The sequence below is a fragment of the Pyxicephalus adspersus genome, chromosome 1, assembly GCF_032062135.1.
Source record: "Pyxicephalus adspersus chromosome 1, UCB_Pads_2.0, whole genome shotgun sequence".
Classification (NCBI taxonomy): domain Eukaryota; kingdom Metazoa; phylum Chordata; class Amphibia; order Anura; family Pyxicephalidae; genus Pyxicephalus; species Pyxicephalus adspersus.
In genome coordinates, this window is record NC_092858.1 from 39917875 (window position 1) to 39944273 (window position 26399).

The 26399-nt window shown below is 40.2% G+C and overlaps 1 protein-coding gene across 1 annotated transcript in view; it reads right to left on the reverse strand.

Annotated features, from left to right (window-relative positions):
* MBD6 (methyl-CpG binding domain protein 6) overlaps positions 1–25863 on the reverse strand; it is a 36494-nt gene extending 10631 nt beyond the window's left edge. Inside the window, exons 1-11 of the mRNA XM_072407400.1 lie at positions 25388–25863; positions 13140–13328; positions 12279–12415; positions 11797–11899; positions 10980–11148; positions 8456–10153; positions 7649–8349; positions 4463–4661; positions 3758–3936; positions 1340–2077; positions 313–365 (exon numbers count right to left, since the gene is read on the reverse strand). Coding sequence (XP_072263501.1) covers positions 313–365; positions 1340–2077; positions 3758–3936; positions 4463–4661; positions 7649–8349; positions 8456–10153; positions 10980–11148; positions 11797–11899; positions 12279–12391 — 3953 coding nt within the window. The 5' untranslated portion in view covers positions 12392–12415; positions 13140–13328; positions 25388–25863. The remainder of the gene's footprint in view (positions 1–312; positions 366–1339; positions 2078–3757; positions 3937–4462; positions 4662–7648; positions 8350–8455; positions 10154–10979; positions 11149–11796; positions 11900–12278; positions 12416–13139; positions 13329–25387) is intronic.
* Positions 25864–26399: the final 536 nt, after the last annotated feature.

A 26399-nucleotide genomic window follows, 5' to 3' on the forward strand; every position in this document is an offset into this window, starting at 1 on the left:
TTGCATTGCATAGGGAGAAACACAAAATACCTAGTAAGGATATCACAAGATCTAAAATAAGTTAGGTGAAAAGAAAAAAGTTTTTTTTTTCATAATTTCACTAGCATCTTTGTAAGGAAGGAAAAGAGGGAAGCTGGGTGGGAAGAAATTGTAGGTGGCAGCCCCTGTATTGTGACCGAACTCTTCAGCAACCACCCGGCTGTTTTTGGGTGGTTACTAATGAATGCTGGGTGGTGCACCAAGCTAAAAGGTACTGGGGAGAACACTGTTCTAACAAACATATTATGGACATATTATAACAACCTTACTTACTTTTGGCCTCGTCTTCTGCCTCGACGGGAGCGTTTCAGCAGCTGGGGTGGCACCTGGTTATCACAGAACAGTTTTATTTTTTACACAACAATAAGAACCACTACCCTGAGCATTCCAGCCTGCAATACCATCACATACTTAAGCAATATGAAAATGGACACAGTCGTCTTCTCTTTAATATATCAAACATTCTCTGGTTGTCATGCTAATCCAACAGCTTTTATACTTTCTATGTCACTGATATGATACAAAACAAGTACAAAGGTTCTGATTTCATTCCCTTATATTCATGCTTGTTCCAGATCAGTGATTGCTTAGGCCACAGCCTACCTGGAATCTGACATATTCAGGAGATAAGCCATGGAAGCCTCCTGTGATTGCGAGTAAGCACATACATTTAAATGATATCACTCTTCTGCATTTATTTAAAAAACATTATTTCTCTTGTGTTTGATGGATAAATGAGGTGTAAATTAAAATACTACAAGGGACCACACAACTCAACTGGCCTCAGTAAAAAACAAAAAAAAAAACTGTAAATCACTGTAGGTGCAAGCTACAGTTTCCAGTAATTATGTTTTGTAAGCTCTATGCTTCCCTCTGAATTAGCAAAATAAATACATAGAGTCAATGCTTATCTTTTGAAGAAAATGACAAGGAGGTTAGAACAGTTCTCCATTCTATTCAAAATGAAAACAAATTCTATTTTATAACAAATAAAATTTCTTTATCTAGCTAAAAGCAATTACACAAACAGCTGTATGTATGTATGAAGTACAAGAAATATTTTAGAAGAAGAGGTTACCCTCCATATCTGGTTCCCCAATGCATCACCCAATGGTTACAATATGATCCACTGCCATAAGCTAAAAATGTTTCAAGGTTTTACAAACAGATCTTGTTTTGTACTTTCAAGGTTTGGATGAGAAACACAATGAGATCAGGCAGTTCAAATGGAATAAACTGAAGAATTACAAAGAAAAACATACATCTACAATTTAAACATATGCACTCATGTAATACATACATCCACCTCCTGCTCCCCGGGCTGTCCTCCCTCTTCCTGCCAATGGTGAGAAAATGGAGAGATTCCCAGCACTGGCTGGGTCAGATCCTGGCTTTGACCTGCTTCTTCCCCATCATTCTGTGTGGCTTCCTCTCCATTGTATCTCCAGTATGAGTGCCGTGAACTGGAAAGCCTATCACCACGTGGTCGACGACCATAGGACCTCTCCCCTCGGGAACGGCCATTGAACCTATAGACTCGATCATTACCCTTGGAAAGTTCTCTTTCAGGAAAGTTTAATGTATTGGGTGGATGAGGAGAACCAAGCCATGGGAGGTTTGGGGAAGCTCCATTAGGGACTTCAGAGGGAATAACAGCATCAGTAAGCATCCTGCACTTTTTCAGTGGAGATGCTTCTGGTTCTGTCTCAGAGGAGGAAGGATCCAATGACTGGGATAATAGATCTGTTCTTGGGGGATCAGAAGGTGTGTCTGGGGGAAGGTCAGTGCGGACTGGTCCCTGAAATGGGGAGCCTTTGGGGATAAGTCCAGTTTCAAAGGCACTTGAGGTGTTGGAGACAAAGGAACCAGGTCGCAACATGGGCAGCGGCAAAGTCTGAGACCTGTTAGTCATATCAGTTCTCTGGGATGAGAAATTGGAGTCAGATGGCTGTTGAGAAATAGACTGGGGTTGAGATGTAGGTGTAATACAAGACTCTGGCTGAGAGGATGGATTGACTTCTTTCTCTGAAGACTGAGTCTACAAAAAAAACAAAACAAAACAATATAATAGGTGTTAAATTAAAATGCACCAAAGGAGGATTCCCTGTCAAGTGTACCTTACAGGTATAAAGCCAATAGCTAAAATATTAGCTTTGGGTATATCCATACATTTACTAGTAAAGTAGTATGGCAAGTTTTTTTTCTATTCTGGACAGAAAAGGAAGAACTCTGTATAATGATTTGTAAAACAGATTTACAAATATGAAAGAAGAAAAGTTTATAATATATTTTCTATCCTTAGCTTTATACTTCCCCCCTAGAAAACATGCAGAAAAAATGTTATGCTATACTGCACATTTAGGCTAGGCATATATTTTTTGGAGACTGCCATCATGAAATCGATACAATAGAAATGTTAGGTATGCCCCTAAAAACGTATGGTGATGAAACATATATATAAAGGTTGATTAATATAAACCTTAAGCTAAATAGCCAACCATAAATATTGGCTCAGCATTATTCGTATAACTCTACTACATACTCCAGTAACATTATGTATTTCCCAATCACTGTTCACTTACAATCTTCCTAGATTCAGGTGTGTGTGTGCAGGGAGGATTAGAGTCCTTTTATTTATTTATTTATATAGGTCAACTGTCCTGTTGACCTTTATTCACATCCTTGAGCTTTTGTTTAGTAAAATAACTAGATTGGATAGACGATTGATTCACAAGCGGAAAAGACTTAATTGGGCACTTTCTGGGGTGCTTTCTGCTCCATGTATAATCCTGTGCAAGGTCAAACCAAAGTGGACTTTGCGGGATAGATGTCCATCCACTTTGAATAAGCACCATTCATGTATCTCTAGGTTCCGGTCAAGGATCCTCCTTCCTCAAGGTTGTGAATACTATGTTTATGCATTCTTTCCTAATCCGTTTGATACGGTGGACTATTCACCGTGTTGGTTGCCCATTTCTGGACTTGGTCTGTTTTATCAAAATCTAAGTATGCAAGGTCTCCAGAACTGGACACAGGATTATAAATTAGGTCTAACTATAATCAACAAGTCATAAATCTATTATTATTATTATTATTATTATTATTATTATTATTAATAAACAGGATTTAAATAGCGCCAACATAGGCAATCACGGCATTCTTCCTTATCCCTTAAGTGATGAACCCCAGCAATCTGTTTTTCCATTTTCCATCTGGGACGTCAAACTCTGGCCCGTAACATCCTTTTTTCGGCCCCCAAAGGAATCGTAAATATGAATTGCAGCTTGCCCACCGTGGAATTGAAATAGTGCCGCTACTACAATTCCTGGCATCACTCGTGTCTATAGACCAGTGGCCTCTCTGCCTATGCGTGGCTCCAAATTGGACTGTTTTATAGACGCAGGGAATTGTAGTAGCGTTGCTTTTTCAGTGAAAAGGGAGTTCCAGCCCCTCATAACATTAAGCCCGGCATTAGACTGTTTTCTTGATGCAGGGAATTGTAGTAGCTGTAGTGGTGCTATTTCAGTTTCAAGTTTTGCCCGCAACTTTGTCTAAGTTTTTAATTTTGGCCCACTGTGTATTTGAGTTTGACACCCCTGACATTAAGCCAATTAGTCACTGGAACCATATAGACGGTGTCTTATATTTATACAGATCATATTAAATAACTGAAAACAGCACTACACATTAAAAAGAAATGTTGGGGAAAGGGAATCACCTGAGCATTGCTCCGCTGTCCTTGTAAAAGTGACTGTCCCTGGAAGAGCTGCATTCCTAAAGCTCCTGGAAGAGATGGTAAAAATGCCTGCTGGTTTTGTAGCAGAGCCTGAGCTCCCAAAAGAGACTGTAGGCTTCCCAACTGGGCACCAGGACTCGAGTTCAGTGCTGCAAGATCACCTGTAACATTGTAGCAGTAGGCCATTATTACCAAATATTAATAAATTACATAGAACTAAACTTTTCTTACACACAGATCCAGGTATGCACAAAGTACAAGCACCTGAACAAGAATATGTGTGGAGGTCATTGTGATCACTGTACACTACATGCATAATAAACAGCAAAGAGATCACTAAAGTCTGAAAAGGTAAATATATTAGGATTAATGGATAAACTACTGATTCCAATATGCTGTCAATGATAAGCCTAAATTGCTCAGTAGCAAGAGATTAAATATTTCAATGTGGCTTAGAAGACAGAAGGTTACCAAAGCAATGAAACAGCACAAAGGCTCTAACCTTTCTCTACTCTGTTCCAAACCAAAACATATCTTTGACAGGAGATGAACAGCAGCTTTTTTTTTTTATGTTTCACAAATCTTGTCACTACAAATACCCATTAAATGCTGAACTGAATTAAATGGTTACAGTGTTCCAAGCTAATCACTAGAATTTTTATTGTGCTAAAATAAAGCCACTCTTACCCAACAAGCCAGCAGTCAGAAGAGGGTTGAGCAAAGGGGGCATTAGCGTGTTAAGCCTTCCAGACATCGAAGCTTGTGATGGTTGGAGCTGGAAAGGGCTGTTTGGCTCGGATGGAGGGTGCTTACCCTCTGATAAGGCAGGTGAATTAGTGGTTGTAGTAACAGAGGCAGCCCCGGAGCAGGTGGTATTGATGCAGCTCTGTAACAAAAACATTAATGAAATTTGTTATTTTTATTTTTTTTAGAAAATGTATAAATCTTATTATTATTCCAAAAAGCAACTTCATGCAGCCACCAACATACACACACTTGTCCTTTTAATAAAGAAACCAGCTTATGAACTGGTTATGTAATCTATTTCTGGAGTGCTACTTGTAGGTGCAAAACGGGTTGTAGGTCCACAGCTGGAAAGAGGCTTGACAGTACAGCAGGGGACATGACTATTTTGATGGCATAAATTACAGGAACAAAGCCAGTAAACCAATTTTCTTATGGTGTAAGGAAGGGTGAATCCCTTTTTTTTTGCTTAGTTGTTTTTGTGGAATGTGTTCTTCTAGAGAGATTCTTTGACTCCCTACCATGGAGACAGCCGAAACTGAAAGAAAACCTCCCCAATGTAAACATATTTCCATTATAGGCTGTGTACACACACTAAATTTTCAGAGGTGCCAGAGGTGAACATGACCATTTGATGATTATCTGACGTTTGTAAAGAGCCTTACAGTGTAGTCACAGGAACAGATGTCACCTTTGGAAGATAATGCACATGAACCATTTAAGGAGTTAGCATGCCACAGTGGTCTGTGCAAAACGAATAAAAAAATTATCTGAAATTTTCCCCTTGATCCTAGGGTAGATACGTCAACCGGTCATTCCTCTGTCTCCTATTCCAAACTGAATGCATTTAAGGCTAAAATAAATGATCTTCAACTGATTGACAATATAACCAAATGTCCTCTTTTATCTCAACTTTTTTAGCCATGTATCCCACACAGAGAATACCTCACGGCTTTTGAAACTGTACTACGCTCACCAGTCAGACCAATCCATGTGATATCACAGATTTATGAGATCCTGATTAAATTTCATGCTAACAACGCTCCCACCTACACAAGGTACTGGGAAAGGGAATTGGGAGAGGCTATTTCTCCGTTAGACTGGGAAAAAGCTTTTATCTTAACTCACAAAATGTCACTCCCTTGTAAGGCTCAAGAGACACATTATAAAATTATATCCAGAAGGTATCTCTGCCCCCTGGATATCCATCGCATGTTTCCTTCCCTATCTGATAGATGCTGGCGTTGCCATACCCATCAAGGTACAATGCTACATATTTGGTGGGAATGCTCCAGTATTCGTAAGTTGTGGTCCCAAATAGTGGATATATATAACAGTGTGACGGGATCTGACTTGAGGATTACCCCTCAGATAGCCTTATTATCTATCCTCCCAGGGTCTATGAAGGCTAACAAGAGATGTTTTGAGGCATTTTATTACAGCTGCCAGGTCAAATATTCCCAGAAAATGGAAACAGACCGTGGCACCCACCTTGAAAGATTGGCTTACAGAATTAGAAAAGATACAACATCTAGAAAGGCTTGTGGCGGAGGACGACAACAAGTGGGAACAATATAAGTTGATTAGGTCTACCTGGGATTGGTTCAAGGAATCCACCCAATTTAAAGTTCTTTGGCAGTGATCTAAGTGAGAGTAATGATGTCGTTCACATTGTTTCGAGTAGGTATGTAGTAAGTTGATAGAGTAAATGTGTGCTAGGCCAATCGGGCCCTCCCCCCCCACCCTTACCTAACCCTCGCTCCTCCCCTGGGCTATCCAATCTATTGTCCTTTCCCCTACCCGTTAAAATATTTTTGCACATATGATTTTCTGATGTACCCTCCGGTATACCCGGGGACGAGTATGCTATTTGATTCATTAGATCCATATGTTTGTTTAGTTACTTTATTTCAGTTAAGGTTGGGTTTATGCTAAGTATATTTTTTTTCTGTGTTCTCCATACCCCCTGTTTTTCTGTACCAGTGGATCTATACATTTTCATATGCACTGTTATATAAATGTAAAATGTCATCTGTATCATAATTAATGAGTGTAAATGGTGGGCCCGGAGGTTCTTCTGGCCCTCCTTTTTCTTTTGTTTAAAGATGTGATATTTTCTTTTTCTGTTCTGTTTTGACTTGTGTAAATATTAATAAAAACTGATTGAAACAAAAAAAAAATATCTGAAACCATTTAAAAATTGTTCCCTTTTATCCAACTAAAAATATTATTTTCACCGTGTGTGTGCTGAAATAAAACAGGGCCAGTGCATTGCTGTGTTTAAAGTTTATGTCTACTTTCTGTCTGCCTGTTGCAAATCTGATCCTGCTTTTTGACTGTTAAACCAGTTTTTAGCATAACCATAAGTAAGGGGAAAACTTGGGAAGCAGACAGAGGCCGAGAACCACCTCGCTGCAACCAATGCTTTGACCAAACACTTTTTTTGCAATTTAATACAAACCATATTTCCCATTTCTAACTACTCTACAAAGCTAAATAAGGAAGTGCCATTTCTGGTAAATACATCTATAGGCACAAAAGACCAGGAAGATGTAAAGCTGAACCAGTATATAGAGCAGCAGTTGTCCTGGCTGTGCACAATAGAAAGAGCGAGTTACTAATCCTCATTCAACGAGGTGGTTATGACTCCAGTCATAATTGTCATGGTCTGTAGTGCTGGGAACAACCGCATCTAGAAAGTTTTATAATTGTTTTTTTACAGTCAAAAAACCTTAACACCAAACAATGTCACAACATGACAACAGTGACATTGTACTAATCCAATCAACGCCGTTTTGGGGGCACAGCAGTCCCATTTGTTGCTTTGTTTTCCCATACCAAATTACACTGTTTTAGTGGAGCATTCTGCTTGCTGCCTTGATAAAAGGGGACCACTGCACTCCCTAAACACAGTGTCAATTGGTACGGAACTACAGTAAAGGGTGTTAACATTTTTTTCATTTTCATTTTATCAATAAAAACATGGAGGTTTCTAAACCTTCCTTTGCTATAGATATAGACTGAAAAAAATGTTTACTTTACAAGTAATATGTTTAACATGGTAATTATTTTACATATTTTTAAATATTCACAAACCAGGTAAAATAAATAAATAAAAAATAAAATTACCTGTCCAGGGCAGGCAGAGGAGTCAACTGCCCCTAAACTGGCAGCCAGTAGTGCGGAATTTAGGGCCATAAGGGCTGGAGAGGCAGAAACAGGAGGGAAAAGCAGTGGTTGGAGGGAGTTTTCAGGGAAAGTCTCAGGCAAGGTCAGATGCATCTCAGGTTTCTCAGCTGTGTCAGTATTTGAGGAGGGCAGAGCATCCAACAAAGGTGCGAGAGATGACAAAAGACTGTTCTGCTGTTGATTCTGAGGTGAAATATCTAGCTGTGGTAGACCAAGTCCTCCCAGTGGTAAAAGAGGATTATGTAAAAGAGATGCCATCAGTAGAGCTTGGAGGGCACCGGTTTCTGGATCACCCACAGAGGGCAGCGTCAAAGGAGGATTCTGAAGTCCCAAAAGGCCAAGATCTGCACTTCCCAATAAAGAGGAGGAAAGTAAATTGAGTAAGCCTTGGTTAAGCAGCTGTTGTTGCTGGTTCAAGCTGAAGGAGAGTGGCAAAGAACTTAGCATGGCTAAATTTAAAAGCGCAGGTGTGGCAGAGAATGGCAAGACTTGTTCCTGGCCCAAGAAGGAGAAGTTGTCCCCAGCTGGGGGCAGAGAACAAGACAGCTCACTGTTGCCTTCTGTAATACCACTTTGTGCCAGGCTGGGAGCTGGAGAAGATTTTGGTACTGGAGAATGGTTGGGTCGGCCAGAAGATGAGGCTAAAATAAAAAGCGATATTAGAATATGAATGTATAAACAAAAAGGTAAACTGGTTTTAAGTCAGGTAAAACATTCTATATACGTCTGTAGAAAAAAAATACTTACATGGATTTGCCCCAGTGGGTGTTGAGGGTAACTTCAGTGGTAAAGGAGTCCCTGAGTTCTGTTCTGTAGCAGTCTGGACTAGTTGCCCTACAAGGCCAAGAAGATGGTTGCTGATATCTTGAGAAGATGGAGACATGCTTGGATTTTTGCTTTGGCTTGGGGGCTCCTCTACAGATGTACGAGGCATTTGAAAGGAAGAGGGATTCTGACCAGAGACTGACTGTGTATTAAGTACTTTGGATTTTCCCATGTCCTCATCAAGCTGTCCTCCAATTCCTGTTACCTTTGATGCACAAGAATTTAATCGGGTGTTCCCACTAGGACTACTAGGAGTTTGGGGAACCCTACTAGTATCCTGTGGACTGGTATCAGGGCCTGGAGAATTCTTGTGTCTTTTTTGCTTTGCCATTACATCCCTTCTCTGGGAATGAGTCCTGCTAGTAAGAGAACGACCTTCCTGTGAGACAGACGAAGAAAGCAACGTATTGGGATTTAGCAATCGGCTGGGTAAAGTGCTATGGGCTGTGGCTTCAGGTTTGGTTTGATTTGCCATTTGGGCCTTAGCAGCCGCTGTTAGGAGGCTGCTGGCAGGGAAGGAAGCATTGCTTTGTTGGCCCAATATGCACCCGAGAGGAAAGCCCAGTAAGCCTTGCGCTGCTCCCAAAGACACCGGTGGTGCTGATTTATTGCTTTGGTGGGTTAAGGCATGGCTGGCATTTGAAGAAGATCCCAGTTGGACCTGCCCAAAAGGAGGGAGGCCTTCAAGTATTGCTTTTGGACTGTGGGGCACAGAGCGTTTAGGTGGGCTAATGGGCCTGGGAGATCTAGAACTTGACCTTGTTGGGGCTGGAAAGTGCTCAGAGGAGGCAGAGGAGTGTCGGGAACGTTGAGGGGATGGCTCTACACTGCCAGCTGGGGAAGAAATGGAGGATATTGAAGACCTAGTTGTAGATGGAGAAGTCAGCACTCCGCTACGGGTGAAAGGAGAAAATGGAGGAGGAGGCAGTGCAAGGGAAGTTATGTTGCTTGGGTTGTGCTCAGGAGTGGGGTGAGGATTCATTAAGGGAACCTGAGACTGAATTAAGGGAGGTGAATTTATTACATGGTGCTTTGGACTAGGTGGTCTACAGCTGTTGGAATCCAAGATACCCAGGGGATCTTTCTCAGGAAAGGCAAAAGGCCGTCGAGGGACCTGAGGAGACTCATCCAGCGTCCTGGAGAATGTGCCACCAGGCACAAAGTTACAAGCATTAAGAGCTATCGGTTTGGGGGAGAGGCCTGAAAGTTCTTGACTACATGAGGGATAAGAAGGCCGGTGTTGGGAAGACTTTACTTGCGTAAAAGAACTGGAACACAGCTCATTAGATATGGCTTGTGAAGTCCTTGAAAACAACTCATAGTTACCATTTGATGGCACAGGTGGACAGTTTCTTAAGGCATAGGACTCACCAAGAGGTGTCCCATGCTGCCTAGGCACAGCAGGCCGTTGGCTGGATCGTAAGCCAGAGTACCTTTCTCCAGGATTAGGAGTGAAAGTATCTGATCTGTGATCCAAGGGATTCTCAGAATGGTGAGCAGGCATGCTATGGGCCTTCTCCATCATTAGTTTGGTGAAGATGTCAGGATCGAGAGAACAGGGGTGTTGTCCCATCTTTGGGCTGGTGGATGCTGCATGAAAGTTTTGACTTGGGCCACATCCTATTGAAGAAAAAGAAATATGTTAGGAAAAAATACAATGTATGGTGGGGGGGGGGGGGGGGGGGGTGCTGCGGGCAACCTAAATGATTAAAAAGACAAATACAAAACTGAAATTAAATGCAGTGATGATTTTTGAACCACACAAAATATAACTTGTTTCATTTAATATTACAGATACTGTCATGTCTATTTCTGGAAACAAGATAATCACTTGGCACAGCATTTGCTGCTGCGTATAACACTAAGCCAGGTAAAGATTTAGGAGTGATTCAGCTCTACAACCTGAAGGTTGCAGCCATAAATCTCTTTAGGAATAATCTGCCTCGTGCTTGATGAGTCTCTCAGAATAAGCTCTGAGAATGATACTAGATGAGTTTCTGTGCCTGCGAAGAGAATGGCAGGTGTCTGTGCTGCTAACCTTTAAATGCCTAAATGAGTTTATAGAATTTTTTATATCTACAGATATGCATGTAAAATATAACCTAATCAATGTCTTCAGAATAAAAAATTACAAACTGATCGGCTCTAAAAATATCCATCCACAAAAACTAAATGATCAAAGGAAAAGGCACTTCTTGATTTATGAAGACATCTAATCAAACAAAAATATCACAGTGTTACCTATTCACCACCTATACTGGTAACAGCCACTGTGATTTACTATTTTCCAGTTGGCTGCCTATGGTGCATTTTGGAAGAATTCTCCTCTTTAGAGGGTTTAGGATAAATCTCCATGTATAAATGGGTTGTCGCACAACATGTTTCGTTTCCTTAATCAGCAGGAAGACAAGTTGATCTTGGAAATAGAAATAAAAGAAATACACACCAGCAGCTTGATTTTGTAGTGCAAGGGGTGTACTTTCAATGCTTTTATACAAGGTAGCAAGGGCCACAATTTTCCTACGATGGTTACAGAGTTTGGTCATGTCCTCCTCAGCCTTCACATCTTCTGCACTGCGCCTTTTTACTACTGCTCTAAGATCAAAGTTAAAAACCTGGAGGAAAAAGGATAAATAATTAATTTAGTGCTTTACCTTACTAAAGCAATTATTAGGAATTTTGAATATATATAATAATATATTCAACTAATAACTAATTCTAATTAGTAAAAAAGTTGCAACTGTTGACTGCCGCTTCTAAAAAATACTGGCTGCCTGACCATCATAATTAAATATCAGTGATTTCAGTCAAATAAAACCAGTTAACCTGAACTGTCAGCTTATTTTTTTAATCCAACTTTTCAGTATGTGCAGCATTTTTACAAAAGAAAATGTGTAAATATTGTAGAAATGGTCTAGATTTGCCTTATTGTCTCTGCATTTGGCATCTAATGTTAATCTAGTGTTAAATCTTTTTAGAAATCACAACAGACTAAAGATATGGAATTTCATGATGAATTTAGGTACAATGATAAAGGAGTTTTTGTTTTAAAGTGCTACTACTGCTTTTTCAGAATATATAATATGCATGATATAGGCATTGGTTCATTTAGGCCTTTCCAATAACAGACACCAAAATCCCCACACAGGAAACTGTCTTATGTGTTTTAATGATGCCATTGTTGACCTTTTTTTTCTTTACATTTTCTTAGAACAGTTATACTTTCAGTAAAAGCTAGACAGAGGATACAAGGTCACACTCACCTTGTAGATGTTAAGGGGACACTCCAGCCCACACTTACAAGTTCCATCTGTCATTAGGTAGGTCTTCAACTGATCCATTGAGGTTAGAACAGTACCACTTGGACTAAAGAACAGATTTTTTTTAAATTAACAAATAAATGTAAATTTGCATCTATAAGTCTATAATAATAGTCTATAATAAAATAAAATGCTTTTAAAAGTATCCAAACCAATATATTATGAGTGTTATTAAATATTATTTAAATACATTTATACAGAACCGAATGATAGGGATATTGTTAATTACCATTTCCCAAAATTATTATTGCAATGCATACTAATAATGTGTATTTACATTCAAATATAATAAATTGTTCAACTGATTGTTTAGGAATATACTGACTATAAAAAAAAAACTAATGAAGTGTACAGAGTATAGCTAAACACAACTACTTAACAATAACTTGTCATAATTTTGTTCCAACAACATATTAGTGACCTACCTTATGTATACCACAGTGCCTGGCTCCACCCTCCTTTGCCAACCAATAGGCACCTGGACCACTGGGACCCCTCCATAGTTATCTCCTCCTCCACTTTCACTGCCGCCATTCATTTTGTTCTCTCTTCTTTCTTGTACCTTGTAAAATGATAGTATGACAAAACTTCATAGGAAGATGAACTACACTGGTATTGAACACCATACTGTGTCTTTAAACTCGAGTTTACAGATGTCTCAATTACAGTTCTGAACATGTTTTCAGGGGTTATGGCTGCAGCAAATCTACTGCAACAAAATAGGAAATTATATAGTATACCTTCTAAAAAAGCTAGTTACCTGGCTATACACCCTGTCTCTAGTAATCTGCCACAGACTCTATGCAGAACAGAAAAGGCTAGCCATGCACAGGTCACTTTCCCGTTCAGCTTAGCAGTTTATTCAATCATTTTATAGAAACAATTATGACTGCGCACTTGTACTAAGTCATGTAGAGTTGAAGCCAGAGCATAAGCATGACAACCAGGCAAGCGTTCTTTGAAATGAAATTACATATGTGGTTGCAGACATAACACAATCAATGTTATGCAACTTCTTCGTTTTGAAATGGGAAAATATTACTATTACTTTTGCTGCTGAGACAGTTAATGGGATCCGTTAAGTCAAATACCCAGCTGTTACTGAAGCAAATATTTAAATCTGGTTGAAAGATCTTTTTAGAAATAAGTGCGCAGTATAACTAAAGCTTAAATGTATTGCGTCTGTGCAACCCAGTCATGTAGAATTGCTTGCTTACTGTCAACAATGCACTCTGATGATGTTTGGTGTCATTACAACAATGAAAGCTAGTTAAGGGTCAGTGTACCTGCTCATTGCGGCACAGTATGGGCGTTAGGTCTGCGTGCGATCCTCACGGCCCAGCATGGTGCAGTCACAGTGTTTCAGGTTCCCGTGGTGGGAAGAGGCAGAGATGACTGGTAATCACTGGCTCCTTGAGTATTCCTTCGGAGCGCTGAGAGAACAAACTATAGAGCTTGCTAGGGATCCATCTTGTCTGCAAATAAAAATCAAAAATCAAAACAGGAAATAACTTAAACTGTTACTTGATTAAAATAATGTTATTTAAATCCATTTACATAGAAAACTTAAATGATGATTTGTTTAGGTAAGAACACAGAAACTAAAAAGCTCCTAATATCACATGAGAAGAGCTCACCAAACATTCTTCTGGCCAATGATAGGCTCCATGTCCTACAATTCACAAATATGGCACACAGTTTATGCAATACTTCCAGGACTGGCTGACCGTTTTTCCAGAATGCTGACAAATGTCTACCAGATGACCAAAGTAAATAGTAAAGCTCAGAATCCTAATCGTGACCGGTTCACTGCAAAACCTAGTGGTAAATTTCAAATATACCTTAGAAAGAGCCAATATGTTATCACATTTTCCTGTATGATCAGTTTAACATTATCTGTCAATTGAAAAAAATGTGAATTATTTCCTACTATTTCATGATTACAACTTTGGCTCATACAAATAATAGTTTCCAAGGTCCATTATAAAAAAAAAAAAGGAAAAAAGAAATGAGCGTTAATGGGGATATTACAGGCCACTTGCCACATGCGCCAGCATTTAGAGTTATTGCCTGCTAGACAGAAGCAGAATTAACAATCTTCTCCCTGAACCTACGGGGGTGATTACTGAAAGGACTTCATAAAATCCACCCATAGGATTGGAAGGAGCCTGGGCCATCCCTAGCTGCCATATTGGTGGTATATCTGATTGATTGTAGGGTAAGATTGTAGGGTATCAGTGTGCCTGGTGCCTACATACACAGACAGGGCAGGGAGTGGATGAGGGGGAAGGAAAAGATCATCCTCCACACTCTCTCGCCTCCAACCAGATGAAATAACCAGGACAAAGAGCCTGCCAGCCAGTAAATTGATATTTATTACCCTCAGATAGAATAGCAGTCATTCCCACAAGACAGAAAAGGCATCTACAAGAGCAGGCTGGAAGGAGGGGGTCAGTCTGAATTAACCCTTTAACAGCCAACCAAATTTATTGCCTTTTTATGCATCTATAAAGCATTGGCTGAATCACAGATACCATAAGACCCAGCAACACGTACAGTTTTTATGCAATGATGCATCACAATGAAGGCCCAGCAACACACAGACACAGTCAATTTATCTATATCACCTTGTTAAAAACGTATTGCAAGTAGCTTTCTTTAGCAATTTATTAGATCTAAAATCATTGTCCAATTTTTTTGAAGGTTATGTAATAACAGTATATTGATAAAGGAGAAATGTATGAATGAATGTATAATTGTTTTTTTTTCCCATTCCCATGTTTGGACTGGAGGTGAGGCTGTGGTGCTGTTACTGCTTCCTCATGATACTAAAATGCTGCTTCAGGTAAGAAGTTACATGCTACGATAGACATGGTGAGCAACAATACTAGAGTATGCAGCAGCAATAAAACCATACTCCATTGCTACTAAGAGGCCTAAGGTGTGCCAAGAAAATATTCCCTTCACCCTTATACCACTACCAGCCTGAACAGCTGATACAAGGCAGGATGGATCCATTCTCCTACTCACAGTATTATATTATTTATCCAGTATTATTATTAGACATATTGCACAGTGCTGCTCAAAATCAATAGTCATGTCACTAGCTGTCCCTAAAGGGGCTCACAATCCATTCTACCATAGTCATATGTCATTAATGTAGTCGAAGTACAATTTTGGGGGGAAGCCAATTAACCTCACTGCATTTTTTTGGAATGTGGGAGGAAACCAACACAGACCCAGGGAGAACATACAAATTCCTTGCAGATAGTGCCATGGCCGGGATTCAAACCTGTGATCCAGTGTTACAAAGTGCTTACCACTAAGCCAACCGTGCTGCCCAATTTGTTGATGCCAAGTTCTAACCCTAACATCTAAATATCACAGAAGTAACAGAGACTCATCACACCAGGTAAAACATTTTTCCAATCTTCTCTTGTACAGGTATGCAAGTCTGTGCAAAGTGTAGCCCCAGCTGGCCATTTTTAGTGTACAAGAGTAGCACCCAATGTGGTCTCCACCTGCTGTAGCCCATCTTCTTCAAGGTTCAAAGTGTTGTGCATTCAGAAACGCCCTTTAGCATACTTTTGGTTGTAACGTTTATTTAAGTTATTGTTGCCTGTAATTGGTCTGTCCATTCTTCTCTGACCCTCGGCATCAACAAGGCATTTTAATTTACAGAACTGCAACTCATTGGTAACTTTCTCCTTTTTCAGACCATCATAGATGAACACCTAGAAATAGTTGTGCATGAAAACCCCAGCAGCCCATTAAATTTTGAAAAACCACAGATCTGCCTGGTACCAGCCACCATGTCAGATTTAGGTCACTTTACTTTCTTTACTTTCAAGCAGTTGATTAGGTGTACCTAATATAGCCAGCATATAAAAATGCACCAATATTATTAGAATATAATCAAATGTATTTTTTAAATGCAGCTAGTAAATGCACATTACTTTAATTTAATCAGCCTCTTGAATTGTCGGAACAGCAGCCCTGGCAATGAGAGATGAAGCATTAAGGACCAATCAGACCCTACTCCGTGCACCCACAGGACAGCCTTGTCTCCCTAGGAGGACAGGAGACCTAAGTAGTTTCTCTTTTTAGCCGGCACTTTTCAGTAACCACTGTTTTTGGGTGGTTACTGAAAAGTTGGGTTACAATACAAGGGTCACTCAGTTTAAAATAATTCTGGGGAGAATATTGCCACGTATATGGTCTAAAAGTATAAGAGCTACCTGATCCTCAGGGAAATCAAACCTACCGGATGCAAAACAGACTTGTTCCCCCACAAAGGTAGGCTGAGAAGCAGCCCAAGGAAATCTCCTCAGAGGGAAAAGGAAAGCAAAAGATACAGTCTGTTAAGGGATGCACCTCTGACTACAAGTAGTCCACAGAACACTCAATACAGAAGCACAATTATTCAAGTGTCCATCCAGCCCAGTATACTGCCCCATGCCCAAACTCTTTGGAGCACAGTTCATGCTCTAATGTTCTATGAGCTTGTGGGAGTCCATTGGCTAAGAAGGCTCCAAGAAATAGCATTTCTTACAGAAGAACACCTAATCAGCCAAGATTAGAGGATTACGGGATACAGATGTCATTACCCACAAGGAGCAGGATGGTGTCAACATGGAACCGTCAAGAAAATGTTAGCAAGGAAAACCCATAGTAGTGGAATTTATGTCTAGGATCAGACTGCGGAAAAAGATCCCGGATACGACACAGTACAACATCCACAGCCGATAGCAGATGAGGGTCCGATGTCCAGGTCACTATAGACAGGCTGTAAGATCAGATTGAAGACTGTAGTTCAACAAGGCTCTGCAAAGTGTACAATGCGTATGTACCAGAAGTTATGTCATTCTGGCCTGGTCAATCAAGATGTTCAATGACCTGAACATGGAAGGAGACAACGATGTAGTTGAAGGAACAAGCAGTTTGTTTAAAAAGGCATGGCACACAGGATGATGTGTGTTCACACTAACACAAGAGACTCTTGGTTAAATACTCACAGCTACAACCAACCAATCACAGTAACCAAAAATTAAATAAAATGTATTTTTAACCTTTTGTTAACTCTAATAAGCCCCTATAAACCCCTTCCTCTGCTAACAATAATTGTCTTTTTTTGGAACTTTTTTTTCCAGTATTACATAGGAACAAAACATGCATATTTAGCATAAATGTGCATTCAAAGTTTGCATTTTTTTACATATATATGTTTATGAATTACATAAATACAAAATTATTTAAAACAAACAACATTAATTACATAAAAACAAAATACAGAATTACAAAATATTTTTACAAAATTTTGCCAAAAAAAAGCCTAGTATGTATGAATTATTCTTACATTGTTTTAAGTAATGACAAAAGTATTGTTGCATAAACAGACTCATGGTGGAAAATTTCATTCTGATCAGTAAGGGGTATAAAAGCAGATAAAGTGGTTAAACATACCACAAACATACCATAAGTAAACCAAAAACTTCCTTCATCTCTCTTACCGAGTACCAAATCCTTCTCCTCTGGTGTCCACCATGTTTCCCCTACCAGACACTGCAGCTCACATTGGGAGGGTTTCAGCAGCAATGCTACCAATTCTGAAAGCAGGGGTAAGGTGGACAGGTGCTGACAGCATTGCACCCTGCAACATCTTAATTAATAATTTTACCTCGGAGGAAAATGCAACTGATTTTTGTCTCGGTTTAACAATCTATAGAACTGGTTACATACGTGCATTCATAAAAAAAAAAAACGAGCAGAGCATGTCGTATACTAATATGGTAATATGGTAAAACGCATGAAGTAAACAGATTAAATTAGCATTTTTGTTGGATGCCAAAGCCAGACAAAAATGTGAACAAACTAGTATTTTCTGAATGGGATTACTCTTTCAAATTTCAGCAAACTTCATGCAAAGACAGATGCAAAATAACATAAAAGGGTAATTTAACCCCCTATCCACCCAGCCACAGACCACCTTTCCTCGTGTAAGGCCCAGGCTCAGGAATAGGGAAGCAAAGAAGAGTGGAAGTAAAAATATGAAAAATCAATCTGTCCACTTAAGAAGCCTAGGTAGTTGTGAACCAATTTCACCTGCTTTAGTACAAAACATGTAGACAGGGAAAGAGAATTGTTATCTGCACATATGAGAGCAGATTCACACAGAACACATGCGATGGAGAAGCCACAGTCTGTCTGCAAAAATATGTGAATATTCATTGGATCTAGATAGTTTGGGACATTGCCCCGTATCAACTTTTATACATACGTACTTAGTGAGCAATACCCAGTGCGGGAAATGCATGCTGCATCATGAAAGCCTAATAAACTGATAAACTCTGACAGGTAAAACTAAGGAGTCTGATGTTCGGGTTCCAGAAAATTTATTGCCACATTGTAACATCTAAATCACTTAATTGAAGATCCTCCACTCTAGCATCTTGTGAATGTCGAATGACCTTTATTTATTCTGTTACCATGCTCAAGTTTAATTTCTGAAATTATTAATAAAGTGTTTATTTGTATACTTTTCTAATATATTGGGAATTTCATACAAATCCCTAAACTACTCCTGTGGAGTTCTTATCCTGGTTAAACCACTGTACAATCTGTAAAGCTCTCTGAGGCGTGGACAAAAAGGCATCATTCACTTTTACCAAGACTCCCCTGAAATCAGAACCCAACTTTTTTGGTGCTTCAATATCGTAACATTTTCAGAAGATCTTACATATTAAAGTCAAACCATAAACTACTTTAGGTTTTATCAGATATTCATAAAATCCTGTAGCAAGCTCTCCCTACGTTGCTATTCTCAGTTTTTTTTTTGTAGAGGTCTGCAATGTTTTGCTGCATTCTATATAACACAATGTAAATGTATTTAGAGGGGAGTGTAAGGCTGGGGAGAGAGGTTTTGTAAAAAAAACAAAAAAAAAAACTAACTGATGTTGACAAAGCCAAAAAATCAGGTAGTCCATGGACTCTAAAATGACATGACTGCCAGCCCCTGACTCCCATTTTTAATGGCCTCAAAATGCCAAAACATTATCAAACTGGCTAACCTAGTTACATTAATGTCCCACCACCCTCAAGCAGAAATATATTTTACACGCTTTAATAAGAAAGAACACCTATGAGGCAACAAAAAAGACTCTTGGGGGCCACCTACATTCTTCTAATGTGTCCTGACCAGCCCATCTTAGGTCAGAGACTACATAGCACATAATACAGGTGTATATGAAAATTTTTCTTCTGGTAGAGCCAACAATTGTGGCAAATTTCCTATGCCAGCTATAAATGATTATTTTGTGAAATGCACAAGCAGAATGGGTAACCAATAAAGACACTTGCATTTATTCCGATGCACTTTACAGAGTAATATAAAACCATAACATTAGGAAGAAGGCCTGGCCAATGATATATTTTGTAGCACTAAGCACCTTAGTGCTACAAAACATGCCAAATATATCAAAATTACAAATACATAATTATCAGTAAGGGTTTTTTCAGACAAACATAAAAAGGGGGTGCTTGGCAAACCCTTACAGCACTTAAATGGCCCAATCACACAGTCTACAGGATCATTCAGAAGAATATGCGGCATACTTCAACATTTATTAGGCTTTGTATTTCATGGTATTATCCCATTAGTTATAGTGCCATACAGTGTGGGGCAAAAACAGCCTGCAATAAATTCATTTGTAAATCGAGCCAATGAAAATCAATATATTTATGTAAATAATTCACAAAATATATTTTATAGTTACAACAGCTTTTTTGAAAAAAATATTCAGGAACATTAGATAATGGAAATCAAAAGTCAAATAAAAGCCGATCTACAGTTTCTTTGGCAACATTTGCAAGTAGGCAGATCTTTATTGCAGAAAGGGACAGGTAATGGCCTTCTGCAATAAAACAAAATTACCTGCCTGTTTGCAATCTTCTTTTAAAGAAAGTGCTGACCTGCACATGCGTATCATGCAAGGATATGTTGGGTACCTTGGCTAACCCAGAATGAATGTCAGGAGTTATGCCATCCAAGTATGGCCAATTAAGATGGTGGTTCCTAGGACAAAACAAAGATAGGCGAGTATTTAAAATATTGTGATCAGGCAGGAATGTTTATTTTACTAGAGAAGGAGCATCGTCTATCCCTCCTGCAAAAAGGGGCCTGACTAGTCCTTATCGTTTTAATTTATTTAGTTCCAGTATAAAGGCAAAAGAAAATTGTGGCAATCATTAAATGTGACATACATGACCTAGTTCACCTTTACATCTACGCATGGCATTTAGTGCCTGGTACTCCAACAAATGGTAATCCCCCGTTTGATTCCCACATTTTGTATTATCAGAAAATTAAAACTGAACCTTAGCTACCTTAGCACAACTGACACAATAACACATACCAGACTGTAATGGCCAAGTCTAAATGGGCATTAAACTGAGCTCCAAGAAACATATCTTGAATCCGGAATGTAAGTGCAATGTGTTAATATGAAGAATGTTCACATCGATAAGTGTATTGCACTGATGAACTACAGTAATGCAAGTCTTACCACACAGTGCCAGAAGGCACATGGATGAGCTGCAATGTCATTTCTTCTTAAAGCGTACCAAAACTCAGAATTTTTACTTTACATAAAAGGGTAGACAACCCTGTTATTTAAATTTAAAAAAATTGTTGTTAGTGTTTAAGTGCATCACCCTTCTTTTTAATAAAAAAGAAAACAAAAAAAAAAAAAGGGTGCGGCACCGCCCCCTTAATACTCAGGCGATCAAGAATTAATGGAGTGCAGAGCCTTCAGGGATACCTACGTCATGCATCCTGGGAGGCTCTTGGCTGCTCCTTCTGCACATGCCCAAACATCTCAAGCATGGGCAGAAGGAGCCTTTTCATCAAGAGTGAAAAAAATTGCCGATCTCACGCATGTGCAGTGAGATTGGCAAGTTTTTTCCCAATCTACTTTACCTGATCCCGCGCCTGCACAGTGTGAGATCCGGTGACGTAGGAAGAAGAACACGGAAGAAGAGAGGAGAAGATGTCGGTGCCTGGCTCTCCCTCTGTGCTGGGCTGAAGACGGATGACGGGACGACAGGGGACTCGATGGATAAAACATACCGGATAACAACAAACGGATAGGCTGATCTGCGGGATTAAAAGTAAGTATGATTTTTTGTTTTGGGTTTACTTCCACTTTAATAGTGCCCCAAAGCACTTTGCCAATGCAGGTGTATTGCAGCATATCACAACACACAGTGACACATTATATGTCGTGATGCACTGTTTTACAAGCACCTTTGTTGGTACATAGCGTAACTCATCAAATTAATGAAATGTTTTTACACAATGCATGTTACCACAGCACAACAGTGTGAACCCAGCCCATAGGACACCTGTACACGGTACCACTGTACAAATGTAATTTAGTCTGTTTTGCCATCCCACTTAATGCAGTCTACCCGGACAAAAAATTAACCTCATCCTTTATCTAGTGACCTTTGCTGCAATGCTCTGTATGGCAATGCAAAGCCTTTTCTGCAAAGGCTTCGACCACAAGTGTTCCTAGTGTGCCTGCACGCCATGGTACATTTGCCCTTTAATACCAATTATTGATACAGTCTCTTATTATCAATATTATTAAACAGGATTTACCGGTATATAACGACCACAAATTACGCAGCGCCATACATTAAATAATGTCCCCACATCTGTTTTCTGTACTCTCATGACACAAGCCTTGGTGGTTTGAAGCTTACACAGGGCTGAGATCTCTAGACTGTCCCACTATGTGACAGTGCTAAGTGCCCAAATGGATCAATCACCAAGCACATAACTATTACACTGGAAGGAGGAAATTGAGTGGCAGGTATTTTCATCACTCTGGTGTCTCAATGGATCAGGGTAGGAGCACTAAAAAGTTACAATGTGATGCTGTGGACCATCATTAAAGAGAACCTGTTGCTTTGGTCTTAATAAACAAATCACAGACCTTTAAAGCCATGTTATCCCATTTCAAAATTACATGAAATAGATAAGGTTTAATAAATGTAGCTATCAAAATACTAATGGGTATTTATTTAGACAAATGGCTCTCGTCCCATAGCAAGTCAGCTCCGATTATTATGTGTATGGTCTACCTCTCTGCACAACTATAAACTATCAATAATTGTGTATCACAAAAGCTGCGGCCAATCATACCTTTACCGAGTCTTATATTCCAGGTGCTTCCGGTGACAAGTTCCACCTTAAACATATATACATCATAATATTTATCATATTAAACATCTATCCAATCAGTGAGAAGGGTTGCCACCGCCACAGAAGTCCCCCATGGCGCTGGCGGTGAAGATGGTCCTAGACCCGTCATCACTGCTTGGCAACTGCACAGGGTAAGTATGTGCTATAATTGGGATGAATGCTGTGTATATTTGCTGATTATGGCAGAAGCTCACCACCCACCAAAAAATTCAGTTCTTCTTTAAGAGGACAGCTACCTGCCATACTTCTAGTGGCTCTGGATATGAATGCTGGGGCTTTCATTCATAGCTGCAATGGTGTTGTCATCACACCTCATCTTACTTGTATAAGAGGGGGTGTTAAAACTTTGCCGCTATGAATGACAACCACCGAAAATACAGCCGATAGCTGTTTTCTCTTTAAGAAGAGGAAGCATACTGATTGACTCTGCTGTAGTAAAAATGTGCCAGGGATTTACACCACACAGGAGGCAACTTTTCTTCACACATCCATTAAGTACAAAATAAAGCTGAAGTTCTGAACAGAGCAAAGCTTACATTTATACTACTAACTCCTAACAGAAAAAAACATCAGGCACATAATAATGTATTAACTGCAGGTGCACACATATGGACCAAGAAAAACAAACATGGAATATTTGCCTCTTCCTGAGAAAATTGGCAGACTGGATATTACATTTAGTCACCGAGTTCAAATATTGTCACTGACCTGGAAGAATGTAGATCAGGAAAGTCAGAGAAAAGTCAGAGTGTTAACGTAACAGCCTAGCAATTAGAATATTCAGGAGCAAAGGCCTGCAATGGCAGCCTCCATGTCCTTCTCAGTGGTGAGTTTCCTCACAGACTCTCATGTGAGGAAGTACAGGTGAAAGCTAGAGTGACATCTCCCTTAGCAAGTCTCTATTTCACAGATAATTATTCACAGTATTAAGGTTCAGCTTCATTGACCTAGAATTAGTGAGCACTAAATCATAATGATCACTTTTACCTGAGACAACTTGCACAGTTTTTATACTTCATGAATAGAATTCAGACACTGTGTTTTGAAATAACTACATAGGACTTTTTTCAGCAAAACAAAGGAATATGAAGCCATCAATGCTAACCTTGCGATCCAAAAACATGGGCTGCATGGCCATTGTCCTATCCCTGAGACTTCCATACTACCTAAGCTGCATACAGACACTATGGGCCTGATTTATTACAGCTCTCTAAGGCTGGAGAGGATACACTTTCATCAGTGAAGCTGGGTTTCTTCAAAGTTATTTGCTAGCAAATGTTTTGAAACCTGGACCAGATCTATTCCAGGTTTGTTGGATCACCCATCAGCTTCACTGATGAATGTGTATCCTCTCCAGCCTTGGAGAGCTTTAATAAATCAGGTCCCTATATGTTCATTGCCCGAGATGAATATTCATAGTCAACCTGGGAAAATATCTAGTGTCTGCACAGATGTCTCTGGATGTTCTTCAGTGATCTATCCTGGCAGATCACCAATGACCAACAACTTCCAATAGTTCCCTATGGAGAGGATGCAATTGGGCACATTATTATTATTACTATTTATATTTAGTATACAGTACTTACATAGCGCCAACATATTATGCAGCGCTGTACTTTAAATAGGGGTTGCAAATGACAGACAGAGACAGTGACACACATTCCAATCATCCTCCCCTTCTTCATAGGGTAACCAGCGATGTCTGTACAGCACACATTCATTCACAAAGAATCATTTTCAGCGGCAATTACTGCATACGTATTTGTAGCCTACCTAGGTGCCAGTATGTAGATGAGAATGTATTACATTTCATGTTTACATACCGGTTCCCAGGCCAGTGAATGTACTGAAGTCAGAAGAAGAGCAGAACAGCCGGGAAACTACATTTTCGGGAGGTCTGCAATGTGAAAACTAGTTAGAGGTTGGCAAGCTTGAATCTCCTAACAAATGGAAAGCGCTACAATATGAATAGAGGTTATACAATCATCTAATACAACCGGCGGCAGACATAGCCAAGAGTGGGCCCTTGTACAGAACTGACTTAAGGGCCCTTTAGGTTGCGGAGGATCCAGGGCACACTTTGCACCTCCTTATGTCCGCCCCTGAGTACAATGTTATACAATCATGTAATACAATGTATCTTAATAACATACACTAATACAAAACTTCTTCAAAGATGTAAATGTCTAATACACAAAGAAAATATATTTTAAAAACAGAGCTAAGAATGCACATTCTGCCACAATTATTTGAATTACAATTTACTTGAAAACCAAATTATTCCAACACCAGATTTTAGACACCTGCTAAACTGTGGTGACCCATACTTACACTTCCATTAGGACAGGAAAGGTACCTTTAAAGTAGTTGTCTAGTCCAGTGGTTGCCAACATTTTGGACATCACGGACCACTAAATTCATCATTTCAAATCTTGTGCATGCGCCGGGAGCCGTGTGACACTCAAAGGGGAAGAATGATGCCTAAACTCGCCCAGTATCCCATCACAGGCTGAGACCAGATTGCTAAACATCTTGGGGGGACAGTAGCGCAGAGCTGTGACTACGGGGGACATGATCAGTGGGGTCAGGAGAAGGACCTATCTAATCCAACAGCAATAATCCAGGAAGGGCATTATAAGTGTAAAGTGCGGCAAAAAATCAGACCATAAAAAACTTAAATTAATTCTAGCGGTAACTTTCTGTCACTGTCATTGCCAGGGCACAACCTTCTAAATCATGTCACTGCTCTGTATTCCCTATCAGTGAAGAAGAAGTGAGACGTCAGGGTGACAACACTACTGCACTGCTAAACAGCAACATTTAAGAGTTGTCACCTTGACCACACCACTATGCTGACTGGAAGATCAAGAAGTAACATTAAGCACGTAGTAATAGGAATGTAGCAAATTCTTAAAAGGGACCCAAGCAGTGACCTCAAATTTTGGGTTACTATGTAGTTTGTTATAGCGGTGGAAATGAAAACAACTCTCCGTAGCTCCTGTACAGGACAGACAGACATCAGGACAGGTTAAAGAATGTCTTTTCAACTGCTGATCTCCAGTCATCAGTAAAGGTTATGCTTTGATAAGAGATGACCTAGACAGGGTATTTCCTATGCATGCATGAGCACTCCCCTCCCCCCACACCTGGAGATGTGACATGCTCTTGTCATCTGGGTTACAGACAGACACCAGCTGCTATCTCACACACACACGCAATGCCATGTGCAAATACATGGGTGGCTGCAGATCATACACAGTCCATGCTTACCTCCAGCAGATCAACTTTGTTGGTGGGGAGTGAAGATGACAAGCCAGGCTTCCCAGTCCAGGGATCTCCCCTCCAGCTGCTGCCCCTTCCTTGCAGGCCTTTGTGGCAGGGAGGTAAATAAATGAAAAGACAAAGAGCAATAAAGGCTGCTCCTGTTTTATTGCTTCCCTTTCATTCTTGTTATTGTTTTGTTTGCTTGATGTTGTTGTTCTTGCAGCAGCCCCTCCTTAGGCTCCTGTGAGAAGGCAGTGGGGGGTTGCTCTTGTATTCTGCTCTGTGTCTGGATGCATAAGGGTAGCGATTGACCAGCGAGTGCCCGGGGAACCTGTGTGGCCCCCGGGGGTTCCTTAGCTGGGGATTTAGTGGGACAGGTTGTGCACTTAACTGGCTCAGGCCTGTGCTTGCTAGTAGATTTCCCAGCTACCCCTGCCTCTCTCTTCTCAGTGGCTGTTTTCCTTCCCTGGGCTCCACAGCCAGATCATGGAGTTTCCTGTTACGCATGCGCCGTCGGGCAGCCCTGGGGATTCCATGCCCACATTGCACAAGCCTGGGCTACGGGAGCCGAGATGACGGCGCGGCGGCCATCTTGGTTGTGGGCAAACAAATACGTCGTCGTTTTGGAACACTTTTTACTTCCACACGGCTTTTGAACGAGGCAATAAAACGACCAGTGTGCGCATTTTCTCCGGTTTATCGAGATATTTAGCCGGTTACGGGGTGTTTCTAAACCTTTTGCTCTCGTGGTAGCTCGCACAGAGCAACGCGTTCACAAGATGGCTGGTTACATAGGCATGATTTACAAGTGTAGAGGTTTCGTGGCATGAATAACATGTATGATACATTGGGGAGTGACAGGCGGGAGAACGGGTGCTCAGCCCTGGACAGGCAACAGCGCGGGCTCCTCCAGGAGTCCAGTCACATCCTGGCTGTCATTCCTGTCACAAATAAAAGAATGAGATATACTGCAAAACACAGAAATAAACCCTGAATATTTCAATGTCCTCAGAATGGT